The sequence below is a fragment of the Gouania willdenowi genome, unplaced genomic scaffold, assembly GCF_900634775.1.
Source record: "Gouania willdenowi unplaced genomic scaffold, fGouWil2.1 scaffold_419_arrow_ctg1, whole genome shotgun sequence".
In the NCBI taxonomy this organism is placed as follows: Eukaryota; Metazoa; Chordata; class Actinopteri; order Blenniiformes; family Gobiesocidae; genus Gouania; species Gouania willdenowi.
In genome coordinates, this window is record NW_021145179.1 from 1 (window position 1) to 22,514 (window position 22,514).

A 22,514-nucleotide genomic window follows, 5' to 3' on the forward strand; every position below is an offset into this window, starting at 1 on the left:
GTAAGATTTGATTTGTTTCAACAGGAGCTTTTGTGTTATGAGTTTGTCACACCACAGAAACATGCGTCATTGACATAATGACAACAAAAATCCGCTAAATATAAAAATGAGGTTTCAAAATCATTGAAAAACAAGCACTTCTCTCTGCTCTGAGACGCTGGGGGCGTGTCAGTTAGAGGCGCTGAAACCATGCCCACTCGCGGGAAAGGTGCCGCCTCCATACTGTGTCTATGGGAGAGAACAATGTGAAAGCGGCTCCAGCGTCAATAGTGCTTCCAAAAGTGATCAGACCAAAGAGGTGTCAGCGGAAAGGTCTGCTCCGCCCAAAATATGTGCATCCCTGCCCGGTCGAGTCAAAACTGCACCTGATAGAAGCGAACAACTGTACATGGTGTATAAAAGTGCTCATTTCATGAAAAATGTAGCACCAGCGGACGCGTTTTATTCCCCTGAGTCTAAATATGTGGTTTGTTTTTGGCTAGGGGCCGAATTGCGTCCGCTGGAGGCCACGGAAGTTTACTGAGCTTAAGCAGCAGGGTCAGGTTTATGCTAATGATGGCTCCTTTACGCAACGCGTCCCTGATTTCTACATTTATGACCCATTTAATGTGTTTAGAAGAAAATGTCAGAATTTGCTTTACACGGACTCAAGTTTAGAACATTGTGATGTAGAATTTTAACAGTTTATTTTAGATTTCCTGCATTTGTAAAAGTTATTGAAATGGTAATTGTCAGAGGTGAAAGTAATAGATTACAAGTACTCACGTTCCTGTAATTGAGTTGCTTTTATGGTACTTGTACTTTTTTGAGTATATTTCTAAATCAGTAATTTTACTTGTACTTAGGTACATTTGAAAACAAGTAAAGTAAATTATTACATTTCTACACCCAACCATTACTGAGTAAATTATTATGACAATTGGCTTGGGACTGTTATAGAATTCAGAAATTAAATTGTATTGATTTGTTTTTATTTTTATTTTAAATTGAACTCTTTGGTGTTATGTTTAAAAAAAAAAATTGTTCATTTTGACAAAACCTTTTATTTTATACAGATGCCTTTGTGGAAAATACATTAAGTTCCAATTGTATAAGATTTGGTCTCTTCCTTTTTAAGTTTATACATTTGATGTTATGTATGCAAGGGAACAGTGGCAAGATTTATTACCAAACATAGACAAGGGTGGTGAAAGTAACGATAATAACTTTTACTATTTCATTGAGCTACTTTTTACTTGTACCTGAGTATTTTATGTATGACTTCCTCAAGTAACAGTACTTCTACTTACGTACTAGAATATATCAGTACTCTTTACACCTCTGGTTATTGCCTCTAAAGTCAGGTGTAATGACTGGGTTCTCTCTACGTATGTGCAGACTTTGTTTCAGATCTCAGGTGAAAGGAGAGACAGAGCGAGAGCGCCTCCTGTTGGCCTACCAAGTCAATGATGAAGTTCAGCAGGGCCAGTTTCCTGTGAACAAAGAGCTGGCTCTGGAGGTGGCAGCCCTCATGGCACAGGTCTGTGAAAATAGTTTTTATATCATTTATATTAAATTAATTATAAATAATGTAAATCTGAATACTTGCTAAAAAAAACAATAACTAATTAGTAAAAGTAACAAATTACCACCACCTAGTGTTAGGGGGCAAATAAATTCCCTTCAAATTAAAAAAAAAAAAAAAAACAACTAATTCAGACAAAAACCTGCCACCCACTGGAAATCCATCCATCACAAACAGAGATATTATGAATCTAAACCAAGATCTTCCTCTGACATTTTAATTAGAATTTTTATTTTCTGCAGTCTTCAGAAGAACAAAAACAGAACAAACAACACTAATTGTCTCAGTAATCAGCTGAAAGGGTGTAAGTTACACAGCTACACCTTCACAAAAAACTGAACTATGTTCTCCAGATAATATTACAAAAAAATATATGGAAACAAATTAGGGCTGGGCGATATATCGAATATACTCGATATATCGCAGCTTGTAGTCTGTGCGGTGTTGAAAATGACCATACCGTTAAACTCGCGGACTTTTTATTTTTTTTTTTTTTTAAATATCTTAGTGGCATTATGCACAAAAGGTGCACTTAAATTTAGTGTTGTTTTGAAATGTCATCTTAATGACAACATGCACAAAAGGGCACTATTTGTTTTAAAATATTGTAGTGGCATTATGTACAAAAAGTGCACTTTAATTTTGTGTTTTGAAATGCCATGTGAGTTGCATCCTGCACTAATGTCTTGTTTTGAAATGTCTCTGTGACAATTTTGCACAGAACGTGCACTTTCTGTTGACAATTTTATGTTTGAGCCACTCACTGTTTAATAAATACAGTTATGTCAACTTTGACTTAGTTGTGATATCCCCTTTTTTGCATGAAAGTTTAAAATTGGCATATATTAATGCAGTATGATCAACAATGTTTTAATGTAGACATATAGAATCATCATACTGGTGTGTTTTTGTGCATCAAAGTGTTAATTCAAGGGTAATGCAAAATATCGAGATATATATCGTGTATCGTGACATGGCCTAAAAATATCGCGGTATTTATAAAAGGCCATATCGCCCAGCCCTAAAACAAATATTACTATTGTTACTATACACATTTAGTATATAGTCTACATAGTTTTGTATATGCAGTTTTTACATGCACATCAAATATATATTTATATACATATATACTGTATAACTGCTTTCGTCCAGTACTTTGTCTGTTTTTGTTGTTGTTTGATTTTTGTGTTTCTACTTGTATTGTTTAACTTACAATAAAAAAATCAAAAAAATTAAGTGAATTTTAAAAAACAATTTTTAAAAATTGTTTTTTAACTTTATGAATCGCTTATGTGAATCGATTTTTTCCCCCACCCCTAATATATACATATACATACATACTGTATATACACAAATACTGTACATATTTTACTATTTAATATTTACTCCACAAATTTCATAAATTACATTTTAAATAAAATATATGGTGTGGCAACATTACAATTCACAATATACTCGATCCCAATATATACCTTTTTGTTATGTTTATTGAGTAAATATTAATATTTTTTATACCATTATATATCTATTATAAATTATTGCTGTCACAGGTAAAATTGTTGCACTTCTGTCTTATACTTACTAACAATATATGATTTAAAAAGCTTTTTAAACTGGTTTTTGTTGCTGCTTTGTTGGTAAATGGTAAATGGACTTGATTTATATAGCGCTTTATCACCACACTGAAGCAGTCTCAAAGCGCTTTACATATCAGCTCATTCACCCAATCACTCTCACATTCACACACCAGTGGGACAGGACTGCCATGCAAGGCACTAGTTGACCACTGGAAGCAACTTAGTGTTCAGTGTCTTGCTCAAGGACACTTCGACACATAGTCAGGTACTGGGATCGAACCCCCAACCTCTCGATCAGAAGACGACCCACTACCACCTGAGCCACGGTCGCCCACGGTTGTTTTATTTCATCCTTTAAGCATTTCCATAGTTTTCCTTCTCTCTCTAAAATCTTTCTACAAACCTTTTTGGGAGTGAACCTTTGCCATGTTTATATTTAATTTTCTCTGTATTTTTGTTTGAACAATCAAACACAGTTTGCAAAGGGTGGAATAAAACACAATTTGACAGATAAAATAATAAAGTAAATAGATGCCTGTGGTCTTTACAAGTCATCTTTCTCAAAACAAAACTCAGAGAGAAATAAAAAAAAAAAAAAACAATTAAGTGTAACGAAAAAAAAATGGAAAAACAGAAAATGTTTCTTTGAGGTTTGATCACCCTCTTTTACATGTAGGTTTCCAAAATAATATAATGAAATGAAAGAAAAAGAAAAGAAAACATAGTTTTTATATGTCAACATATACCCACATACAACACTTAAAAATAGAATGTACCATAGTTATACTCAACAAAATTACAAATTACAGAAATGCCTTAGATCAGTGATTCTTATGGCGCGTTCAGACCAAACGCTTTTTACATGCGTCCGGCGCCTTCAACGCGGCCGACGTTGAAGTTGGGATTGTTGAACTTTTGGGACATATCGCGGTGCGTCGACCAATCAGGAGCATTCCCCAACTGTGACGTATTCAGAATAATGAGAAGAAGAAAAAAAACACCTAACAGGAGGCAGAGACAGATGGACAGGCGCACTTCTGCTGGAATAGAGCACCTATTGTTGGTGTCCTGGTAGGGGATGCGAGCGCCGATGCGGGTCAGCAGGTCGTCAAACTGGGCACGGGAGAGACGGAAGTAGTGCTGAAAGTGACTCTCGTCCGAGCGCAGCTCTGGTGAATACAGAAACGGCGCCGAGGTGCATAAATAGCCGAGAACAGCGATTTTAACTGGTGGGTCGGGACCCAAAAGTGGTTCGCAGACCTGTACTGGGAGGGTCGTGGACAGCTGGTCCAAAATTAACAAAGAAAGAAAGAAAGTAAATGTTTATTGAATATTCTGACATTTTTCAAATATTCCAGTAGTCTTTGCTTTTCATAAAAAAGCACAACAACGTTTTTTATTTATATTATCCCTTCAAATAATTCCAAAAAAAGCTTAAGTGCATTAAAGGGGAGGTATGATGAAAACATCACTTTATAATGGTTTTGCTGCACTACTTTTCCTGCTTCCGATTGTGTTGGGAGTCACTGCTTGGAGCCACGGACCCATTGTTTACACTCATCAGCTGTTAGCACTCCATGCTAATGCTACACCAGTCTTTGCAGTGAGACCCGACATTGCTTGTGAATTGCACGGTGACGGACGACGGAGAGCGGTAAGGACAGAGTCTGGCTGTGTTTGTGTGTGGAAAGGAGGAGCTGCTGCTGCTGCTGCTGCTGCTCCTGCAGCAACGCACACACACTTTTCCGAATCACAATCACTGCAGGTTGTTTGATTGCGTCATACGCTACTATTCGGCCTTGTTTTTAACTCACTAAACCAAAGGCCGAATGTGGCTTTTTTTTACAATATTCGGCCGAATATATTCGGTGGCCGTATATTTGGTGCATCTCTAATTTATAGTGATAATCAGTTATCCTTTATGGTGTCATTTGTGTAAAACAGGTTTCCCCATGTGGACAGTAAAGGAATGTCTAAAGTCTGGTCCTCGTCTCATTTCAGAGACCTTATGGAGCGTCTGGCCACTAAGTGGTCCGTGCTACGTGGGTGCACTGCATCCGAATGTGTGAGGATACATCTGACTGTGGCTCGAAAATGGCCTCTGTTTGGAGCCAAGCTGTTCAACGCTAAGGTAGAGCATCATTAGCACTTTTTGTTTTTCACTTTTACTATTTAGTCTTTTTTTTTTTTTTTTTTTTTAATGAGATGTAATATTTTGCAAGTAAACGCATTGATGTGCTTTTTGGACCAGTTTACCCAGTGAGTTTTAGGTAGGAATAAAAGGTTTAGGATGTTCCATATCTAATCTGATCTAATCTAAATATGTTCCAATATAATGTAATATAACCGTATCTATTATGATTTAATCCATATGATTTTATCTAATTCATTCTAATCTAATGCATGTTAATTAATATGATCTAGTCTAATTTAATATGTTCGAATATAATCCAATATAACCTACTGTATCAATTTAATGTAATTTAATCTGTCATGATCTAATCTATTATAATTTTATTATAATCTAATGCATATAATCTAACACGCTCTAATCTGATATAATCTAATTTATCATGATCTCACGTGTATAATAATTGTAAAAAAAAAGTACTACTTCGCGGATTTCGTGACCTAACCATAGCATTAGCATTAACCTAACAATAACATGAGCCAAGCATTAGCATTAACCTAGCGTGAACATTAACTGCTCTATTTATATTCTAGTTTCCAATGTTGTCAGTGTTTTTCATTTTTATCTACTTCCCCCCATGATAATTTGCGTACCCCTGGGGGTACCCGTACCCCACTTTGGGAACCTAGGCTCTAGAAAATACTTGTGACTCTTTAAAAACATATCTGCGTGCAACACTTTACCCATGTTTTTCCAACCTTGGAGTCTTGGCCCCATGTGGGGTCGCCTGAAACGTCCAGTAATAATAAAATTAAAATAAATGACTGATTAAAATCATATATTTTTTTAAATTGTATTTATTCATTCATTTTAATTCATGTATTTAAAAAACAATACATAATATCAGAAATAGACATAAGTGCAGGAAACTCAAAGAGCGTAAATAATGATTATTCTTTTTCAAATTAAAACGTCACACAGAATCTCAAACAACTGTATTCTATATTTTCATTTTCTCAAATATAAATCTAGTTCAAATAAAATGTTGCATAAAAATATCTGAGCTGGCCCTTGTAACTTTGTGCACTAATCCTTAATACTCTACACTATTTGTAACACAGATACAAATATTATCAAACTAATTTTAGAGGGAGAAACTTTCAATTAATTAATTAATTAATTAAGTTCAATGCTTGTAAAGAGACTGTTCAGAATGAGCGGTACATGGGGCTGCCAATCTTTCGTTTGTATATTAAGTGCCCTCGATGTCTTTTTGAGATTACTTTCAAGGTTAGAATGTATGCCATGGCTATCCCAAACATTTTGTTGACATTAAAAAAATGTCTGTTTTCAGAAATATTAATCATGTCTTCTTTTGATATTGTAGACTGACCCAAATAACTCAGACTACGCCATGGAGCACGGTGCAACGCAAAACTTCCAGCCTGATGAACTGGAGGAAATGAAAAGGATCCAGCAGGAGAGGGATGATGAGGAACTAAACAACCCCACAAAGGTCAGGTTTCTGTTGTTGTTGTTGTTTATTTATTGATTCATTCATTCATTTTATGAAAATGTAAACCAACAAAGATTCCCCATGTACATCGAATAATATCAAAGTCTAAATGAAACATTTTATTGGAAATGAGCAATAAGAAGAATAATATTGTTATATTTCTGTCCCTTAACTTAATCAATACATAATTGATGACCCCACCAACCTTCCCCTCATCAATCCACAGCATTTCCACTATTCCCGATCTTGTTAGATCTCGGAAGCGAAGCAGGTCTGGGCCTGGTTAGTAGTTGGATGGGAGACCACTGAGAATTCCAGGTGCACAGTGGGGGGCAGTTGCTCCAGTGATATCTGTCATTGTGTCCTTGGGCAAGGCACTTCACTCACATTGCCTAGTATGAATGTAGTCTGTTGGTGGTGGTCAAAGGGGCTGATGACGCATTATGGCTGCCTCGTTTCCGTCAGTCGTTTCCGTCAGTCACAATAATAGCTTACCACTATATAAAATGAATTTATTATTATTATTATTTTTCTCTGATAACCCAAAAATGACAAATCAAAATTAACAAATCACCTTACAAGTCAACTTTCTAAAGCACATTGGCAGATTTTTTTTGCCCAATAATTTTTTGTAAATTGACAAATATTTGTACAAACCTTCAAATCATTTTCTTGAGCATTCCACAACCTCACACCGACAACAGACGAGAACATTAGTCTTGAAGTAGTACGAGCGACTTGGTGCTTAAAATATAATTTCCTCCTGTGATCATCATCCTCAGACGCACTTACAAATAATCTATGAACACACTCTGTTCTGCTTTTGGCTTTAAACATAAAAACTGATGTTTGCAGTTAAATTGTGTCTTTACATTTTAATAACCCGGATTTAATAAATAAGGAATTTGTATGTTCTCTAAAACCAACTTTGTAAATAATTCTGATCATTCTTTTTTGCAACAAAATCACTGGTAAGATATTTCTAGTATATATATGTTACCCCACACTTCAACACAATAAGTGAAATATGGCAAAATATTTCACTTGTTATTTTCACTGTATTATGTGTGTGAGTGATTTTAACTTCTGTGTTACTGTTCTTCATTCAGGTGCTTGAAAACAGAACAAAAGACACGAAACGGGAGATGGAGGTTCTGGAGAACCTGCAAGAGCTGAAGGAGGTGAACCAAAGGCAGGCTCAGGTGGACCAAGAGGAAATGATTGCCAAGTACAGAGAGATGGAACGGAGACAGAAGGAGAGGGAGGACGAAGAGGATGAGCGGGAATTAAGGTGAGTGAAGAATGAAGGGTAAAGCCAACATAAATCTGCATCACAATGGTAAATGGACTTGATTTTATATAGCGCTTTATCACCACACTGAAGCAGTCTCAAAGCGCTTTACATATCAGCTCATTCACCCATTCACTCTCACATTCACACACCAGTGGGACAGGACTGCCATGCAAGGCACTAGTCGACCACTGGGAGCAACTTAGGGTTCAGTGTCTTGCCCAAGGACACTTCGACACATAGTCAGGTACTGGGATCGAACCCCCAACCTCTCGATCAGAAGACGACCCACTTCCACCTGAGCCATGGTCGCCCATCAATGATTGATTCCACACTCCTACTGTACATGTGACTTCATTATAAAACTAGTTCACCTCCAGAAGTAATGACATCTGATATGATGCCTGATGGGAGATAAAATTACATTGATTTTTCCCGTCATGACATGATTATAAACTTTATCAAACAATAACAATATAATTCTATCTCATGATAAACATCATGTTTGTTTATTTGTGTGTTCTTTCTGCAAACCACAGCCAATCAAAATGACTGTAAAAAAGTAACGATAAAGCAACAGCCTTTAGAGAGATACTGGAGCTTCAGCGGCAATATAGATTGAGGAAGTCAGAGGAGAGCAGCAGAAGCAGGACTCAGCTGAAGAGCTCAAGCACAGACAAACCTACAGATATCCTCACCCTGGGCAACCCACCCAAGGCACAGGTATGATGACCCTGCAGTTCTGTAAAACAGGACGTTCTATATCTTAATCATTACACAGTGGTTCCTGATGGTATCTGTGTTTCTATTCATGTGTATGACTACAAAAAAGACATAAACAATGTGATATATTACCATTTAAATAAGGGTTGGAGTCAATTATGTTTTTCAATTACAATTACGTCTTCAATTATCCATGTTCTATTACAACTCAATTACGATTACCGTGACCTGCATTTTTACCAATTACAATTAAAATTATTGTTGTTCCCCTGAAAGTCAATTACAATTACGTTCTCAATTACTGAGCCTTTAATAAATAATCCCATTACACTTTACCTTCTCCTTGTGTTAGCTTTCTGTTAGCATCTCTTATGATAACGGGTCAGCTTGACCCATGTCTTATATCAGCGCAAGAATGATCATTCAGTGCTTGAAGCACCGCCTCTGGCGGTCAGAAGGGACGAAATAGAATGTTAGTTTTCAACAAATACTTTATTTAGGTTATATTTAAACATTGTTTATACTTTATAAGGCCTTTGCCATCATTTATGTTAGTAGTTTATGGGTGAAATTGCGTTTTTTAATGTTAGTCCAGCACTTAGAAAAGTTTCCTGTTAGCACGTGTATGTAAGCTCACTAGTGCAGTCTCACATGTCTGTGGAACCTCTTCCTTTGTTTTTTTTGCAGATTTCTGTGGGATGTGAAATGTGGAGTGGCTGTACTGATGTTATTTTGTTTCACACAGGTGTGTAGACAATATATTGTACACTACATGTGTTATTTATTTTATTTTGATTCATGTGATGTGTATCTTTTGTGAATTATTCATTGTTTGTGCAAAAATGTGAAATTGCTAGGATGGGAGGAATTTATTTGTAAATTATTCAACCGTGTTTTTGGCAAATTGATAAATTAGTAAAAATCTCAGTTCAGTGAGGAAGTAGTCAGGAGATTTCTGTGGGATGTGAAATGTGGAGTGGCTGTACTGATGTTATTTTGTTTCACACAGTAAATCACCTTCCGGAATGGCAAACCCCTGTGTGTGGCTCAGCTCATTAATTCATTCAACACAACGCAGAAGGATTCTAGTCGACTAGTGCAGACATGCCGGCTACAGTGGTGCCGTGACCCGGATTCACATCGCTCAGCCCTTTATCGTGGTTCTTGGAGCAGTGGATCAACGTCAGCTCGGTCACCGGAGGTTGCTGTCATCACGTCGAGAGTCCGGGGGTTTGGTTTTTTTTAGAAAAAAAAAAAAAGACATTCATACACACAGCTGAAATATCATCAGATCAGTTTTGCTTAAAGGTTCAACCTTCCCTTTTGTGAACTACCAAACACTTGAAAGCAAAATGACATTTATTGTGGATGAAGGGGAAAGACAAAAAGTTCCCACAGAGGTATTTTCTTTTGGTAGGGGTAGAGGTAGACCCAGAGTTGAGTTACTACAAACTCCAGTGAGAGGTGCAAATAATGTGAATTCACCTGCATTTTGTTCTACCCGCATACTTGAGAATGTATCTGTTAATACAAGTTTCTGTACACTCTGCCATGCGTGGCCCCATGGTCTCCTCCTGGTCTTAACTTCTCCTCTGGTTTGAAGTCTTCCTCTGTATGGTACGGGTCTGAAGTCCTTGCTGTCATTTTTTGTCATTTTTGTTGTCATTTGTGGATATTTCTGTTTTTGTAGTCATTTTGTGTGCTTTGACCTTTGCTCAAGGTCATATTTAAGGTCAAGGTCAGTCTTCTGTTTTTCCTGCATTATATAACTTGTCAACAAATCCAGATACAGGTTGTTATTTTTGCCAATTGTTAATTGCCAAATACGTATTCGCCTTTCAAATACAGGTCTTGTCTAGTTTAAACTTATTTTTGTAGTCATTTTGTGTTTTTCTGTTTTGTTTTTTTTTGTGATTTCGTATGTCTTTGTAGTGGGTTGATTGGCTGATTTTTATTGTCCTTTTTTAAAGTTTTAGAGTCATTTTGTGTAATTTTGTGTTGCTGTGGTTTATGTTATTTTGTAGAGTTACTTTGGGTCTGCACAAAATTATACTGAAGGCCACATGTGGCCCCTGAGCCACAAGTTGCCCTTGTCAGTGTTAGAAGCACTGTGGACCTTTTTGTTTGACACTTTGAAACACTTTCTATTAAGAAACGTATATATAGTATCTCTCTCGTTGATGAGGTTCCTGTGTTTTTAGAATGGGACCCATTGCAAACCTTTGAGGATATAATGAGATCTGCTGTCATCTAGTGCATTTCATGAGAAATTACAGTATTTATAACAACAACAAAACCTACCAACAGGACTTTTGTGTTCTATTACTTGAAGGTGAAAAAAGATGTAGGTAAATTTGTGTGTCATCTTTCTTAATGTACATATCACAGCAGGATGAATGAAACTTGAAATAAACATATTCCTGTGAAAATATATTTTTGGCTAAAAAAAAAGGAAACATTTACAACTTTTTTTTTTTAAACACAGAAAAAATGTGTTACTGCGTATGAAATAAATCCTGAAACAGAAGAAATCCAACACAAAGTCAAATATGATAAATCAATAACTTTTTGGGCTCATTTAAAGTAAAAAGAAGCAAAACGGCACAAGTTTAAATTCTTAGTTTAAACTACATTAAACCATGTAAAGTTATTAAAAAATAAAATACCAAGACTAAAAGAAAATGATTTTTTTAACAATCTAAACAGAACAAGAAACAAGCCTTTAATGCCATATTTTAAACCAACTAAATTATTTTAAACAAGCTAACAACAACTAACATCCTGAAGGGCTAAAGTGGCTTGATTATTTGAAAATGATATTTAAAAAAATACAGTAAAAAAATATTTACTCCTAATAGATGTTTCTGCTCTTGGTATTCATTTATTTACTAGTTTTTTTTCTGTAAGAGCCCTTGAAACAACAAATATATAAGACAGAACATAAAACATCCTATAGTAGACTGAATATGAACATATACTGTATATATAAATATAAAACATAATCAGGGTTCCCACCAGGAATTGTTCACAGCATGGGGTAACATTTTGAAATGTACAACTCTTTGAGGGCCAAATTTAGTGAAGTAAAGCTTTGTTACTGCCTCACTTTAAAGCCTAAAGTTATTTGTTAGTATAAGGGTTAGAATCATATAAGTTTCTATCTCCTCCTACTCCTTTTTGAACATGTACAGGCTTCACGTGCAGGATTTTAATCATTTATTCTCACTTTGCTTTGTTTGATTGTTTTCTAAATTACTATTATTAGCATTTTCATTGTAGTAGATACACTGTTGTTTTGTTTATGTTCAAAATTAAATTAATTCAAATGAATTGGTGAGGGTTCATGGATGAATGTAGTTAGAGTTAAGCCTGGTATACGTACTCCACTAATAAATACTCACAGACACTGTATAGACAAGAAATAACATTTTATTATACTGTACAATATATATATGTATGTAGTTATGCTTAGCACACATAACTACACACATGAACGAGTGCATTCATTTATAAACCATTACATGTGTGCAGATGTCCACGTCACACCTACTGGGAGAGCACTGGGAACCATTAGATTGTAAAGGATCAATAAATAATCATGAACCATGACAAAAACCTGGTGTAAAATAATAGTAATAGTCAATAATAATAATACATTAGCAATTTATTGATGGAAATTGGCTCAAGTTAAGCCAAAAAAATGCATGAAATTTGGGTTGGGATGTATGCATCATACTGTTGAGAAAAGGAAAAATCTAAATGTCATATTCCATAAATCATCTTCTCCATGTGTGAGCTGTGTCAGTCTGTACGAAGAACTGATGAAGAAACATCCCAGTGATGAAGATGAGCTTGGATTCAGATGGAAAGTGAGTTGAAAATTCAACAGTTTTTTGTAGAAAGTTGAAACCAAAGCAGTCTGTGTAAACACTGCAGTGCTGGTGACGAACATCTGGAACTGTCGGATTCTCCTCTGAAGCAAAACTCTGCAATCAAACAAGACAATTGACAGTCATTAGTATCAAAATCATCTTTATTTTTACATTAAACACGTATTCAGATTCTTTCTGTGTAAATGAGAGGCTTTACTTACATTGATTGTTTTGGTGAATAGAAGTCTTTCTGTCCTCTGGTAATGTTTCCTCCTCAGGATGCTGTGGATGCTGGTGCTCCTGTCTGACATTTTACAGGTATTAGTATAGCGTAACATCTACCTATTTTTTTTTTTTTATTAAACGTGTAGTATTTTTGCTTACATTGTTTTGGTGAATAGAAGTCTCTGTCCTCTGTTGATGTTTCCTCCTCAGGATGCTGTGGATGCTGGTGCTCCTGTCCTCCACACTGTTAGCCCGGATTTCATTTCTACTCAAACAAGCAATTTCAACATACATAGATAATTTAAGTTTGATTGTAGAACTATCAAATTTAAGTGCAGTCTACTAATTCGAAGTAGAATATACTTACATTTGAAAGTAATGTCATGAATGACTAACTTTAAGTTAAGTGGCACGGAATTTTTAAGTTTTGGTCATGACCACGCCTCTAAAATTCCCTCTGCATTCAAGTAGTGTAGGAAGGTTCGGTTTTCCCGAGGTCATTTTTCAACTTTGTGGATGCTACAAAGAAGAAGTTTTATGTTTTAATACTCAAAACATTTAAAAAGACATGGTTATCTTTTTCCGGTGATAATTCACGTCGTTATCAACTATGCAGAAACACTTTTAAGCTTTATATCAGTGATTTTATCCCAGACTTGTTGCTGTATTCTACTAGTAGACTCTACAATACCTAAAATCACAAAAATATTGACTTGATATCAGGATTTATGCAAATAAATAACTCACTAATCTATTTTACTCTACATGGGCAGAGATTTACTGCCTATCAGTGTTCGTGTGATTTTTGTCAGTCGGAAATTAATTTACCCGATTATTCTGACACCACTTGAATGCAGCAACCTGAAGGCATGTTGCAGCACGTCACTTCTCCTGCGTGTATTTTCAACGGTTCGCTGCTGTTGTGTCCGAGAGACATTTTACAACTTGTTAGTTCTTTTTACAGCGAGGAGTAGTTTGTAAGCAGTGGAAACAGCAGTTCCACTACCGCGGACCCTGTAGCTAATTTTGTCAGTAAATAAGCCGTTGGCGCCGCGCTGCCCTGCCGGAGGACGTGTGCCTCGAGTGGAGTAGAGACGAAGAAAGAGGGCGACAGGAGACTGAATCTGGTGAGTGACCGACCACCACTCTGTGGTGGCTTTTGATTTTAAGTTAGCACTAGCTCCAATGACTGTTAGAGCAGTGAAAAAAACGTTATCATTAGCTAAACTGACGTGCTAATGTTAAGACACATTTGGCTAGCACTGTTAGCATTTTAACGGACACACATAGCTTTAGTAGCTGTTTGTGAGCAGCTCCCGCTCAAACCTACATTTTGAATCTGCTCTTGAACCCTAACCTTCAGTGTTGTGGCCGGTTGAAAAGGTTGCTTAAACAGACATTTGAAGCTCCTGTTTTTCAGCATTGGGATTTTTGCTCTTGCCACGGTAACTGGATATTTTTTGTGTACTTTTTCACTCTAGATAACTGCCATTAATTGTTAGTAAATCATCTGTAAAATGCTAACTGTATTCATGTGACCAGGCTAGAGCTGGGCGATATATCGAATATACTCGATATATCGCAGCTTGTAGTCTGTGCGGTGTTGAAAATGACCATACCGTTAAACTCGCGGACTTTTTTTTTTTTTTTTTTAATATCTTAGTGGCATTATGCACAAAAGGTGCACTTAAATTTAGTGTTGTTTTGAAATGTCATCTTAATGACAACATGCACAAAAGGGCACTATTTGTTTTAAAATATTGTAGTGGCATTATGTACAAAAAGTGCACTTTAATTTTGTGTTTTGAAATGCCATGTGAGTTGCATCCTGCACTAATGTCTTGTTTTGAAATGTCTCTGTGACAATTTTGCACAGAACGTGCACTTTCTGTTGACAATTTTATGTTTGAGCCACTCACTGTTTAATAAATACAGTTATGTCAACTTTGACTTAGTTGTGATATCCCCTTTTTTCCATGAAAGTTTAAAATTGGCATATATTAATGCAGTATGACCAAGAATGTTTTAATGTAGACATATAGAATCATCATACTGGTGTGATTTTGTGCATCAAAGTGTTAATTCAAGGGTAATGCAAAATATCGAGATATATATCGTGTATCGTGACATGGCCTAAAAATATCGCGGTATTTATAAAAGGCCATATCGCCCAGCCCTACTCTCCCGTTTCCATTTCCTCCTCTTTTATCCTACTCTATATACTTTGCTCTTTTCTTGTTTTTATCTCTCCTCTTCTGTTCTTCTACCCACTCCTCTCTACTTTCTGTCCAGGAAGTTTGTAATGAAGTAATTAAATTGTGGCGACTTTCTGGAATCTATTTAAGCATATACAGTATGAGTGTACTTAGTTATGTCCACTATCTTCCAGACCACTGAGCCAACAGACATCAGGTGCCTTTGTCTTCGGGGACTGCCAGTCGTCTTGGGGGATGACCCCTCTGCGTTCTTCAAAACCTGCTCGGTAAGTAACTGAATTTGTTTTGAATATCTGCATTATTGATTCACAACATGACCATCTGATATGAATTTACTGTAAAAAATAAATTACTACTACTTACTCTAAATTACAAACAAATTAACATTGTACAAAAATTTGAACTTTCACCTTTGTCTTTCTGTGAAATTGCCATCAGCTAGTGTGAGATGGGGCCACAGGGAGGGACCCCTCTGTTTATTTTGCTGAGGACTATAAAAAACCCTTACATAAATTCTTACTTTTTGAGATTAAAGGACAAAACTGGTCTTAAATTTGTAACTGCAACAATGGGCTCTATCCATAGCTCCACTACTTTCTGAACTTAATGCTGCTCCTTTGTTTCCTGTCTTTACATTATTGGACAAACTGATAATAATCCAGGTGTGTCTGAGTAGTCACAATGGTCAGACACCTGGATTAATCAGTTTGTCCAATAATGTAAGACAGGAAAAAAAGGAGCAGCATTAAGTTCAGGAAGTAGTGGATCTGTGCATAGAACCCATTGCATCTGTACTGGAAATTGTTTTTACACAACTTTTCAGCTTGACTGGGACTGAAAAAGCTCCATCTCTGCTGAGCTACAAAACCATTTCAGCACACAGGTTTTCAAACAGCTCTTGTAATGCACAGTTCAAATTATGGCGATTTAAAATTGGTGTTGTCCTCTCTCGATTTTTGTGGTCAACACAGCATTATTGACATTACAATGTCGCCTCTTTGTCCGTTTCTTTTTCTGTTAGGATGCAACTGACAAGGACTTGTACAGTGAAACTTCAGTGGGAATCCTCTGCATTGACGAACATCCTCAACTCAACCCATCCAGAGTGAGCATCGTCTTGGAAGGGAGTGTGGTAATGGAGGAGCTGGCCAACCTGCCACAGGCTTTCTGTGTCCTTTTTGGACTGATTTATGCCTTGCACTTGGACTACCCCAAGTGCATGAAAAGCACCTTCCACTTTATTCAACAGGTCATGCTAAACCTGGGCAGAGTTGAGCTGAAACCCAAAATTCAATCTTTGAAGAATCAGCTATCTGTTTAAAACAGGGTTCTGAATACGTATACCACTGCTCTGGATCTGAGTGCTTGGTTATTTGTAATGTTGCACTTTAAAAATACCATGTTTACTGTTGGCACTGTTTGATATGCAAGTTTTTTATGCATTGCCACTGATTTTGCTGTTTGATTCCATCCTGATTGGTGTATGAGTCATGTTATTAGCACTGATCTAGCAGTTTGGTTTTATTACTGTTTCTAGCTACAGTATGTTTTATGGCATTGGCACTGATTTTGTAGTTTAAGTCCATGCTGATTGGTGTATGATTCGTGTTATTAGCATTGATCTAGTTTCATTCCTATTGCATTGGCATTGATTTTGTAGTTTAATACCATCCTGATTCACAAGAGTGCATGAAAAGTACCTGTCACTTTATTCAACAGGTCATGCTAAACCTGGGCAGAGTTGAGCTGAAACTCAAAATTCAATCTTTGAAGAATCAGCTATCTGTATAAAACAGGGTTCTGAATACGTATACCACTGCTCTGGAACTCAGTGCTTGGTTATTTGTAATGTTGCACTTTAAAAATACCATGTTTACTGTTGGCACTGTTTGATATGCAAGTTTTTTTATGCATTGCCACTGATTTTGCCATTTTATTCAATGCTGATTGGTGTATAACTTGTGTTATTAGCGCTGATATAGTTTAATTCCTATTGCTACCTATGTTGTATAGCATTGACATTGATTTTGTAGTTTAATGCCATCCTGATTCACAAGAGTCCTATTTGATTTTTTGATTGCAAACCTATTTTGTTTGATAACATGATAAAGACAAGTTTAATAAAACATGTAGACAAGAATGTACTTTTGTGGTTTTGCTTTTTATTTTCTTAATTAATTTAATCTGTATGGGTTTCTTTTATTAAACAGATTTTATTTTACTCTTCAGATAGTGGAGTAATTGGGCAAAGGAATTTTTAAGGTAAATCAACTTGGAGGTTAGTGTATTCAGCTTAAAGTTATAAGTGGAATAAATATGTAAAGCAATTGATATTAGTAATGTTTTTAAGTTTAATCATCTTGGAGGTTAGTGCACTTAACTTAAAGTTTTCAGTGGAATAAAGGGGCAAAGTAATTAATATTACTAATGATTTTAAGTTTAACAAACTTGGTGTTAAGTGTATTGAACTCAAAATAAAGATGCCATCCACTCATCTTTTTAAGTTAAATTCACTCAAGTTTTCATCAAACATTACTTAATTTTTTTAGGGCAACCAGTTTCCTAAAAATTTTTAAGTAAACTCAACTTATCCGGGTTTACAGTGCATCTTCATCCTCCTCCTCCATCAGTAGATGCCGTTGTTCCAGTCCAACATTTTACAGGCATTAGTATAAAGTCACCTCTATTTTTACATTAAACATTAGTTCAGTGTCTTTCTGTGCCAATGAGAGGCTTTACTTACATTAATTGTTTTGATTGTTTTGCTTTCTGTTGATGTTTCCTCCTCAGGCAGCTGTGGATGCTGGTGCTAATGTCCTCCATCTTCTTCATCCTCCTCCTCCATCAGTGGATGCTGGCACTCCTGTCTGACATTTTACAGGCATTAGTATAGCGTAATGTCTCCATATTATTTTTTATTAAACGTGTAGTATTTTTGCTTACATTGTTTTGGTGAATAGAAGTCTTTCTGTCCCCTGTTGATGTTTCCTCAGGATGCTGTGGATACTGGTGCTCCTGTCCTCCATCTTCATCATCATCCTCCTCCATCAGTAGATGCCGTTGTTCCAGTCCAACATTTTACAGGCATTAGTATAAAATCACCTCTATTTTTACATTAAACATTACTTCAGTGTCTTTCTGTGCTAATGAGAGACTTTACTTACATTAATTGTTTTGCTTTCTGTTGATGTTTCCTCCTCAAGCAGCTGTGGATGCTGGTGCTCCTGTTTAACATTTTACAAGCATTATTACAAAGTCAAGTTTATTTTTACAGTAAAGGTGTGTTCAGTATTTTTACTTACATTGTTGTGGTTGATAAAGAAGTCTTCTTTAGCCTCTGTCCTCTGTTGATGTCTCCTCCTGTCCTCACTTGCTGGGATTAAAAAGGTTATCTCTAATTTTTAACTCTAACCTAACTCAACCTAATATATTATGCATGTTTTCATAACAGTGACAGGACAACCACTCCAACTGTGGCCTGTCATAAAGAAACAAAAAATAAAATCCTTACCATTAAAAAAGTCCCGGTACCAGTCGTTGCCTGGGACATCAGTCGTCTCGCAAGACGCAAAGGCCAACTTACCTGAAACAAGGAAGCCGGGTACAAACGGGGAACTCTGCTCATAGATGGAGAGGAGCAGGAAAAGGAAAAGTACAGATGACTCTAAGATGAGTCAGAGCTGTCGTCCCGTCTCGGCCTCTTCGTCCCAGGCTCACAGTGACTGTCAGAGTCGGACGATGCAGGTTCCTCAGAACCGTCTACGTACCTCTTCCTGGAGACACTGCGTCCAAGTGGTGACTCCTGGGAATACTCACCTTCACCTTCAGAGTCACTGGAGGCTGAGCAAGCAGACTCCTCAGGGGTCTCCCAGCCAGGGGTCACCTCGTCGAAGTAGAACGCAGTCCACTCAGGAAGCTCCTCCTCAGGGGCGTCTGTGTCTTCTGGTTCTTCAAGGTCTTCTGCTGCTTCTGGAGTCAAGTACCAGGTCGGGAGCAAACCCAGAAGTTCGGCCCAGCCTGGGACCAAACCCGGAGGTTCTGCCCAGTCTGGGACCGAACCCGGAGGTTCAGGCAAACCTGGGACCAAACCCGGAGGTCCTGCCCAGCTCTGGACCCAGCCTTGCGTTCCAGCGCTGTCAGGGAAAAAAACCTATAACTAAAAAGTAATTTAATGAATAAAGAAATAGGTTAGTATACAGTGATTTAAAAATATATATAATTTCATCACATTACAAATATCAAATCTTTAGATTAAACATTACCAACATTATTCAAATGAATCACAGAAAAATTCAAACACAAACAATGCAAACTACATTTCACCCAGTCTAACTGAACATCACTGGCTGCTAAAAATAAACAAAAAACACACAAAAAACATTCAATTTTCTAATATTTATAAAGTATGAAATAAAATACACATTTCTAATCAAATCTACCTCAGATCAGGACTTAAATATTTTTTTACTTTTTCACTAAATACACCTCTGCAGCCCAAACGCTCACTTCAGAGTAAAATTATCACTAAATCTATCAGCATTTCTTAATTTTCATTGAGTTAACACAGTTTTCTGAACGCCTATACATGTTTATTTTTAATTATTCGACCGTTTTTAAACCTAAACCTGTGTAAAGTTTAAACCAAACGTCTCAGGTCACAAACCTAATTTAAAGACACAAACCTCACGATTAAATGATACAATGTTTAGGCTCCATCATGTTTAATGCTAATGATTAAAGTAGGTTTATCAGATGAGAATAATTCAACATGACTTACACTCTGGACACTCTGCCATGCGTGGCCCCATGGTCTCCTCCTGGTCTTAACTTGTCCTCTGGTTTGAAGTCTTTCTCTGTATGGTACGGGTCTGAAGTCCTGGTCTGGTTCTGGTTCTGTGGGAGTCTCTAAAGAGACTTTTCTGTGGGTCTGGTAAACGTTTTCTCTGCTCAAAGCTCTCCGCACGTCTGTCTCCGTCTCTCGCTGCTCGCAGACTAACTGAAAATCAGCAGGTGATTTTTAAATAACGCCTCCTCCTTGTCACGTTCACGTACACACGTACAAAATGTATCAAGATTCACGAATATATATTTTTTTATGTGTATGCATTGATATGGGCTCTCTAAACGTTTTATATGACTGATAACATAATATATTTACGTAGCATGACCATATGTTTACTTTCACGTCAGGTTTTGCGCGTAAAGTTAATTAGGATACACAGGTTTCCTACGGACTTTGAACGTCTCACTGTGATTACTTTAATTTTTTTTTTTTTTTTTTATATATATACTTTTTATTTACAATTTTATATTACATGGACAACAAGTAAGAAAAAATAAATAAAAAATAAATAAATAAATAAATAAATAAATAAATAATAAATAATAATAATAATATTTTTTAATAAATAATTAAAGAAAAAGAAAATAAATAAATTAGGGGGGTAGTGCTCCTTGTGAAGATTCAGTCCTTTATCCTGTAATCAATCCATTTTGTCCAGCGTTTCCCAAATTGTCTCGACTGGTTTCTTAGATAATGAGTCCATTTCTCCATTACGTATATTTCCTCCAGTGTATTTGTCCATTGAGTCACTGTTGGTGGGTCAACTTTCATCCAGTTTTTGGTAATATTCTTTCTCGCTGCAGTTGTCATTATTTTAAAAAGATAGATATCACTTTTGGAGATGACTTCAGCCGGTACAAGGCCAAGGTAAACGACAGGGTCCACAGGTATAGTACAACACAGTACATCTCCCATTATTTGGATAACTTCCCTCCAAAATTCTTTTATTTTTGGACATAACCAGAAGATGTGTGAGTGGTCAGCATCTGCTTGCCCACAGCCCCTCCAGCACAGCTGTTCACATTTCAGTGTTCTCTTTAAAATTTGTGGTGTTATAAAGAAACGTACCAAGTTCTTCCAGCCAAATTCCCGCCATCTCCTTGAGCTGGTGGAGGTGTGCTGCGTATCGCACATGCTGTACCACTCATCCACAGATATTGTCATATTTAACTCCCTTTCCCACTTTTGTTTTATATAAAAAGTGTTGGATTTTGTTTTAGGCTTTTATACAGTTTTGAGACTATCTTAAAGGGAGTGGCTTTGTATGCTTGTATTATGATTTCTACTAATTCGTTTCCTGCTGAAAGCTCTTTTCTGATTTCAGTATCAAAAAAATGTCTTATCTGTAGATATCTATAGAAATCGCTATTTTCTAAATCGAATTCTTTTTTAAGTTTGTCAAATGATTTTAATGTTTTAGGTGTTTTATCTTCCATCATTGTGCATAACGCAGTTATCCCTTTATCTCTCCATTTATTAAAAGTATCATCTATTTTTGCTGTTGGGAAGGCCAGATTAGTAGTTTAGAGTCATTTTCCAAGTTATATTTTTTCCTTATCATTTTCCATAGTTTTAGTGTGTGTTCTACAATACCATTAGCACCCATTAATTTTATTTCTGTCTCACCTATCAGGGTTTGTGGTTGGGATTGGCCCGTGTTTAACTCAATTTGTTTCCATTTAGCCTGATAATCTGGAGAACACCAGCAGACAATATATCTCATCTGAGCAGCTAAATAATACTCCTTCAGGTTTGGTAGTGACAGTCCGCCTCTATCTTTGTTCAGATGTAAAGTTGTGAATTTAACCCTTGGTTTCTTTCTTGCCCAAATAAATTTTGAGATTTGTTTATTCCAGGCTATAAATTGAGATTCTGGTATCTTGATTGGTAATGCTGAAAAAAGAAACAGTAACCTTGGCAGCACATTCATTTTTATAGTTTCACTTCTAGCGCTGAAATCTAAGGATAGTGCCGTCCATTGTGATAAGTCATTTTGTATTTTGTCATTTATTTTAGTGTAGTTTGTTTCATAAAGTTTGTTTGTGTCTTGTGTAATCCAAGACCCCAGATATTTAATTGAGTTTGTTTCTTTTTTCAGTCTGTATTCTTTCCTTATCGCCTTCTTTATAGACGTGTTGATTGAGAGTATTTGTGTTTTAGAGATATTTAGAGAGTAACCTGAGAGAGAGCCGAAATCATTTAACGTTTCCATCACTTTAGGGAGTGTCTCATTAGGGTTTTGAAGGTATAAAATTACGTCATCAGCAAAAAAGTCCATTTTGTGTTCCTCTTTAGCTAAATTGTTCCATTTATATCTTTATGTTGTCTAATGGCCTGGCCAGGGGCTCTATGAATATTGCGAAAAGAGTAGGACTTAAGGCAACAACCCTGGCGAGTAACCTCTATACAGTCTAAAATTAGTTGTAAGGTGTCCGTTGATTTTAATTCTAGCAGTTGGTTCACTATACAGTGCCTGAATGCACTTGTTGAATTTGGTGTTGAAGCCCATTCTTTCTAGTACGTTGCTTAAAAATTTCCAGCTCACTTTATCGAAGG

The 22,514-nt window shown here is 36.4% G+C and overlaps 1 protein-coding gene and 2 long non-coding RNA genes across 4 annotated transcripts; 2 read left to right on the top strand and 1 right to left on the bottom strand.

The window, feature by feature from the left end:
• The first annotated feature begins 1,379 nt into the window (after positions 1-1,379).
• Positions 1,380-9,555, top strand: LOC114460187 (splicing factor YJU2-like). Its single transcript, XM_028442215.1, has 6 exons — positions 1,380-1,519; positions 5,143-5,272; positions 6,660-6,788; positions 7,898-8,079; positions 8,667-8,802; positions 9,490-9,555. The coding sequence occupies exons 2-6, from the start codon at positions 5,150-5,152 to the stop codon at positions 9,553-9,555; spliced, it is 636 nt and encodes a 211-aa protein (XP_028298016.1). The 5' UTR covers positions 1,380-1,519; positions 5,143-5,149.
• A 2,893-nt stretch (positions 9,556-12,448) lies between these two features.
• Positions 12,449-17,899, bottom strand: LOC114460191 (uncharacterized). Of its 2 annotated transcripts, none has more exons than XR_003673572.1 (4): positions 17,859-17,899; positions 13,059-13,164; positions 12,896-12,974; positions 12,449-12,788 (listed from the first exon to the last, which is right to left on the bottom strand). It is a non-coding gene; the product is annotated as an uncharacterized LOC114460191 (long non-coding RNA). The 2 variants fall into 2 exon arrangements; XR_003673571.1 differs by having other exon boundaries at positions 12,896-12,978.
• Positions 13,724-16,268, top strand: LOC114460192 (uncharacterized). The gene is made up of 3 exons (XR_003673573.1): positions 13,724-14,026; positions 15,289-15,381; positions 16,137-16,268. It is a non-coding gene; the product is annotated as an uncharacterized LOC114460192 (long non-coding RNA).
• Positions 17,900-22,514: the final 4,615 nt, after the last annotated feature.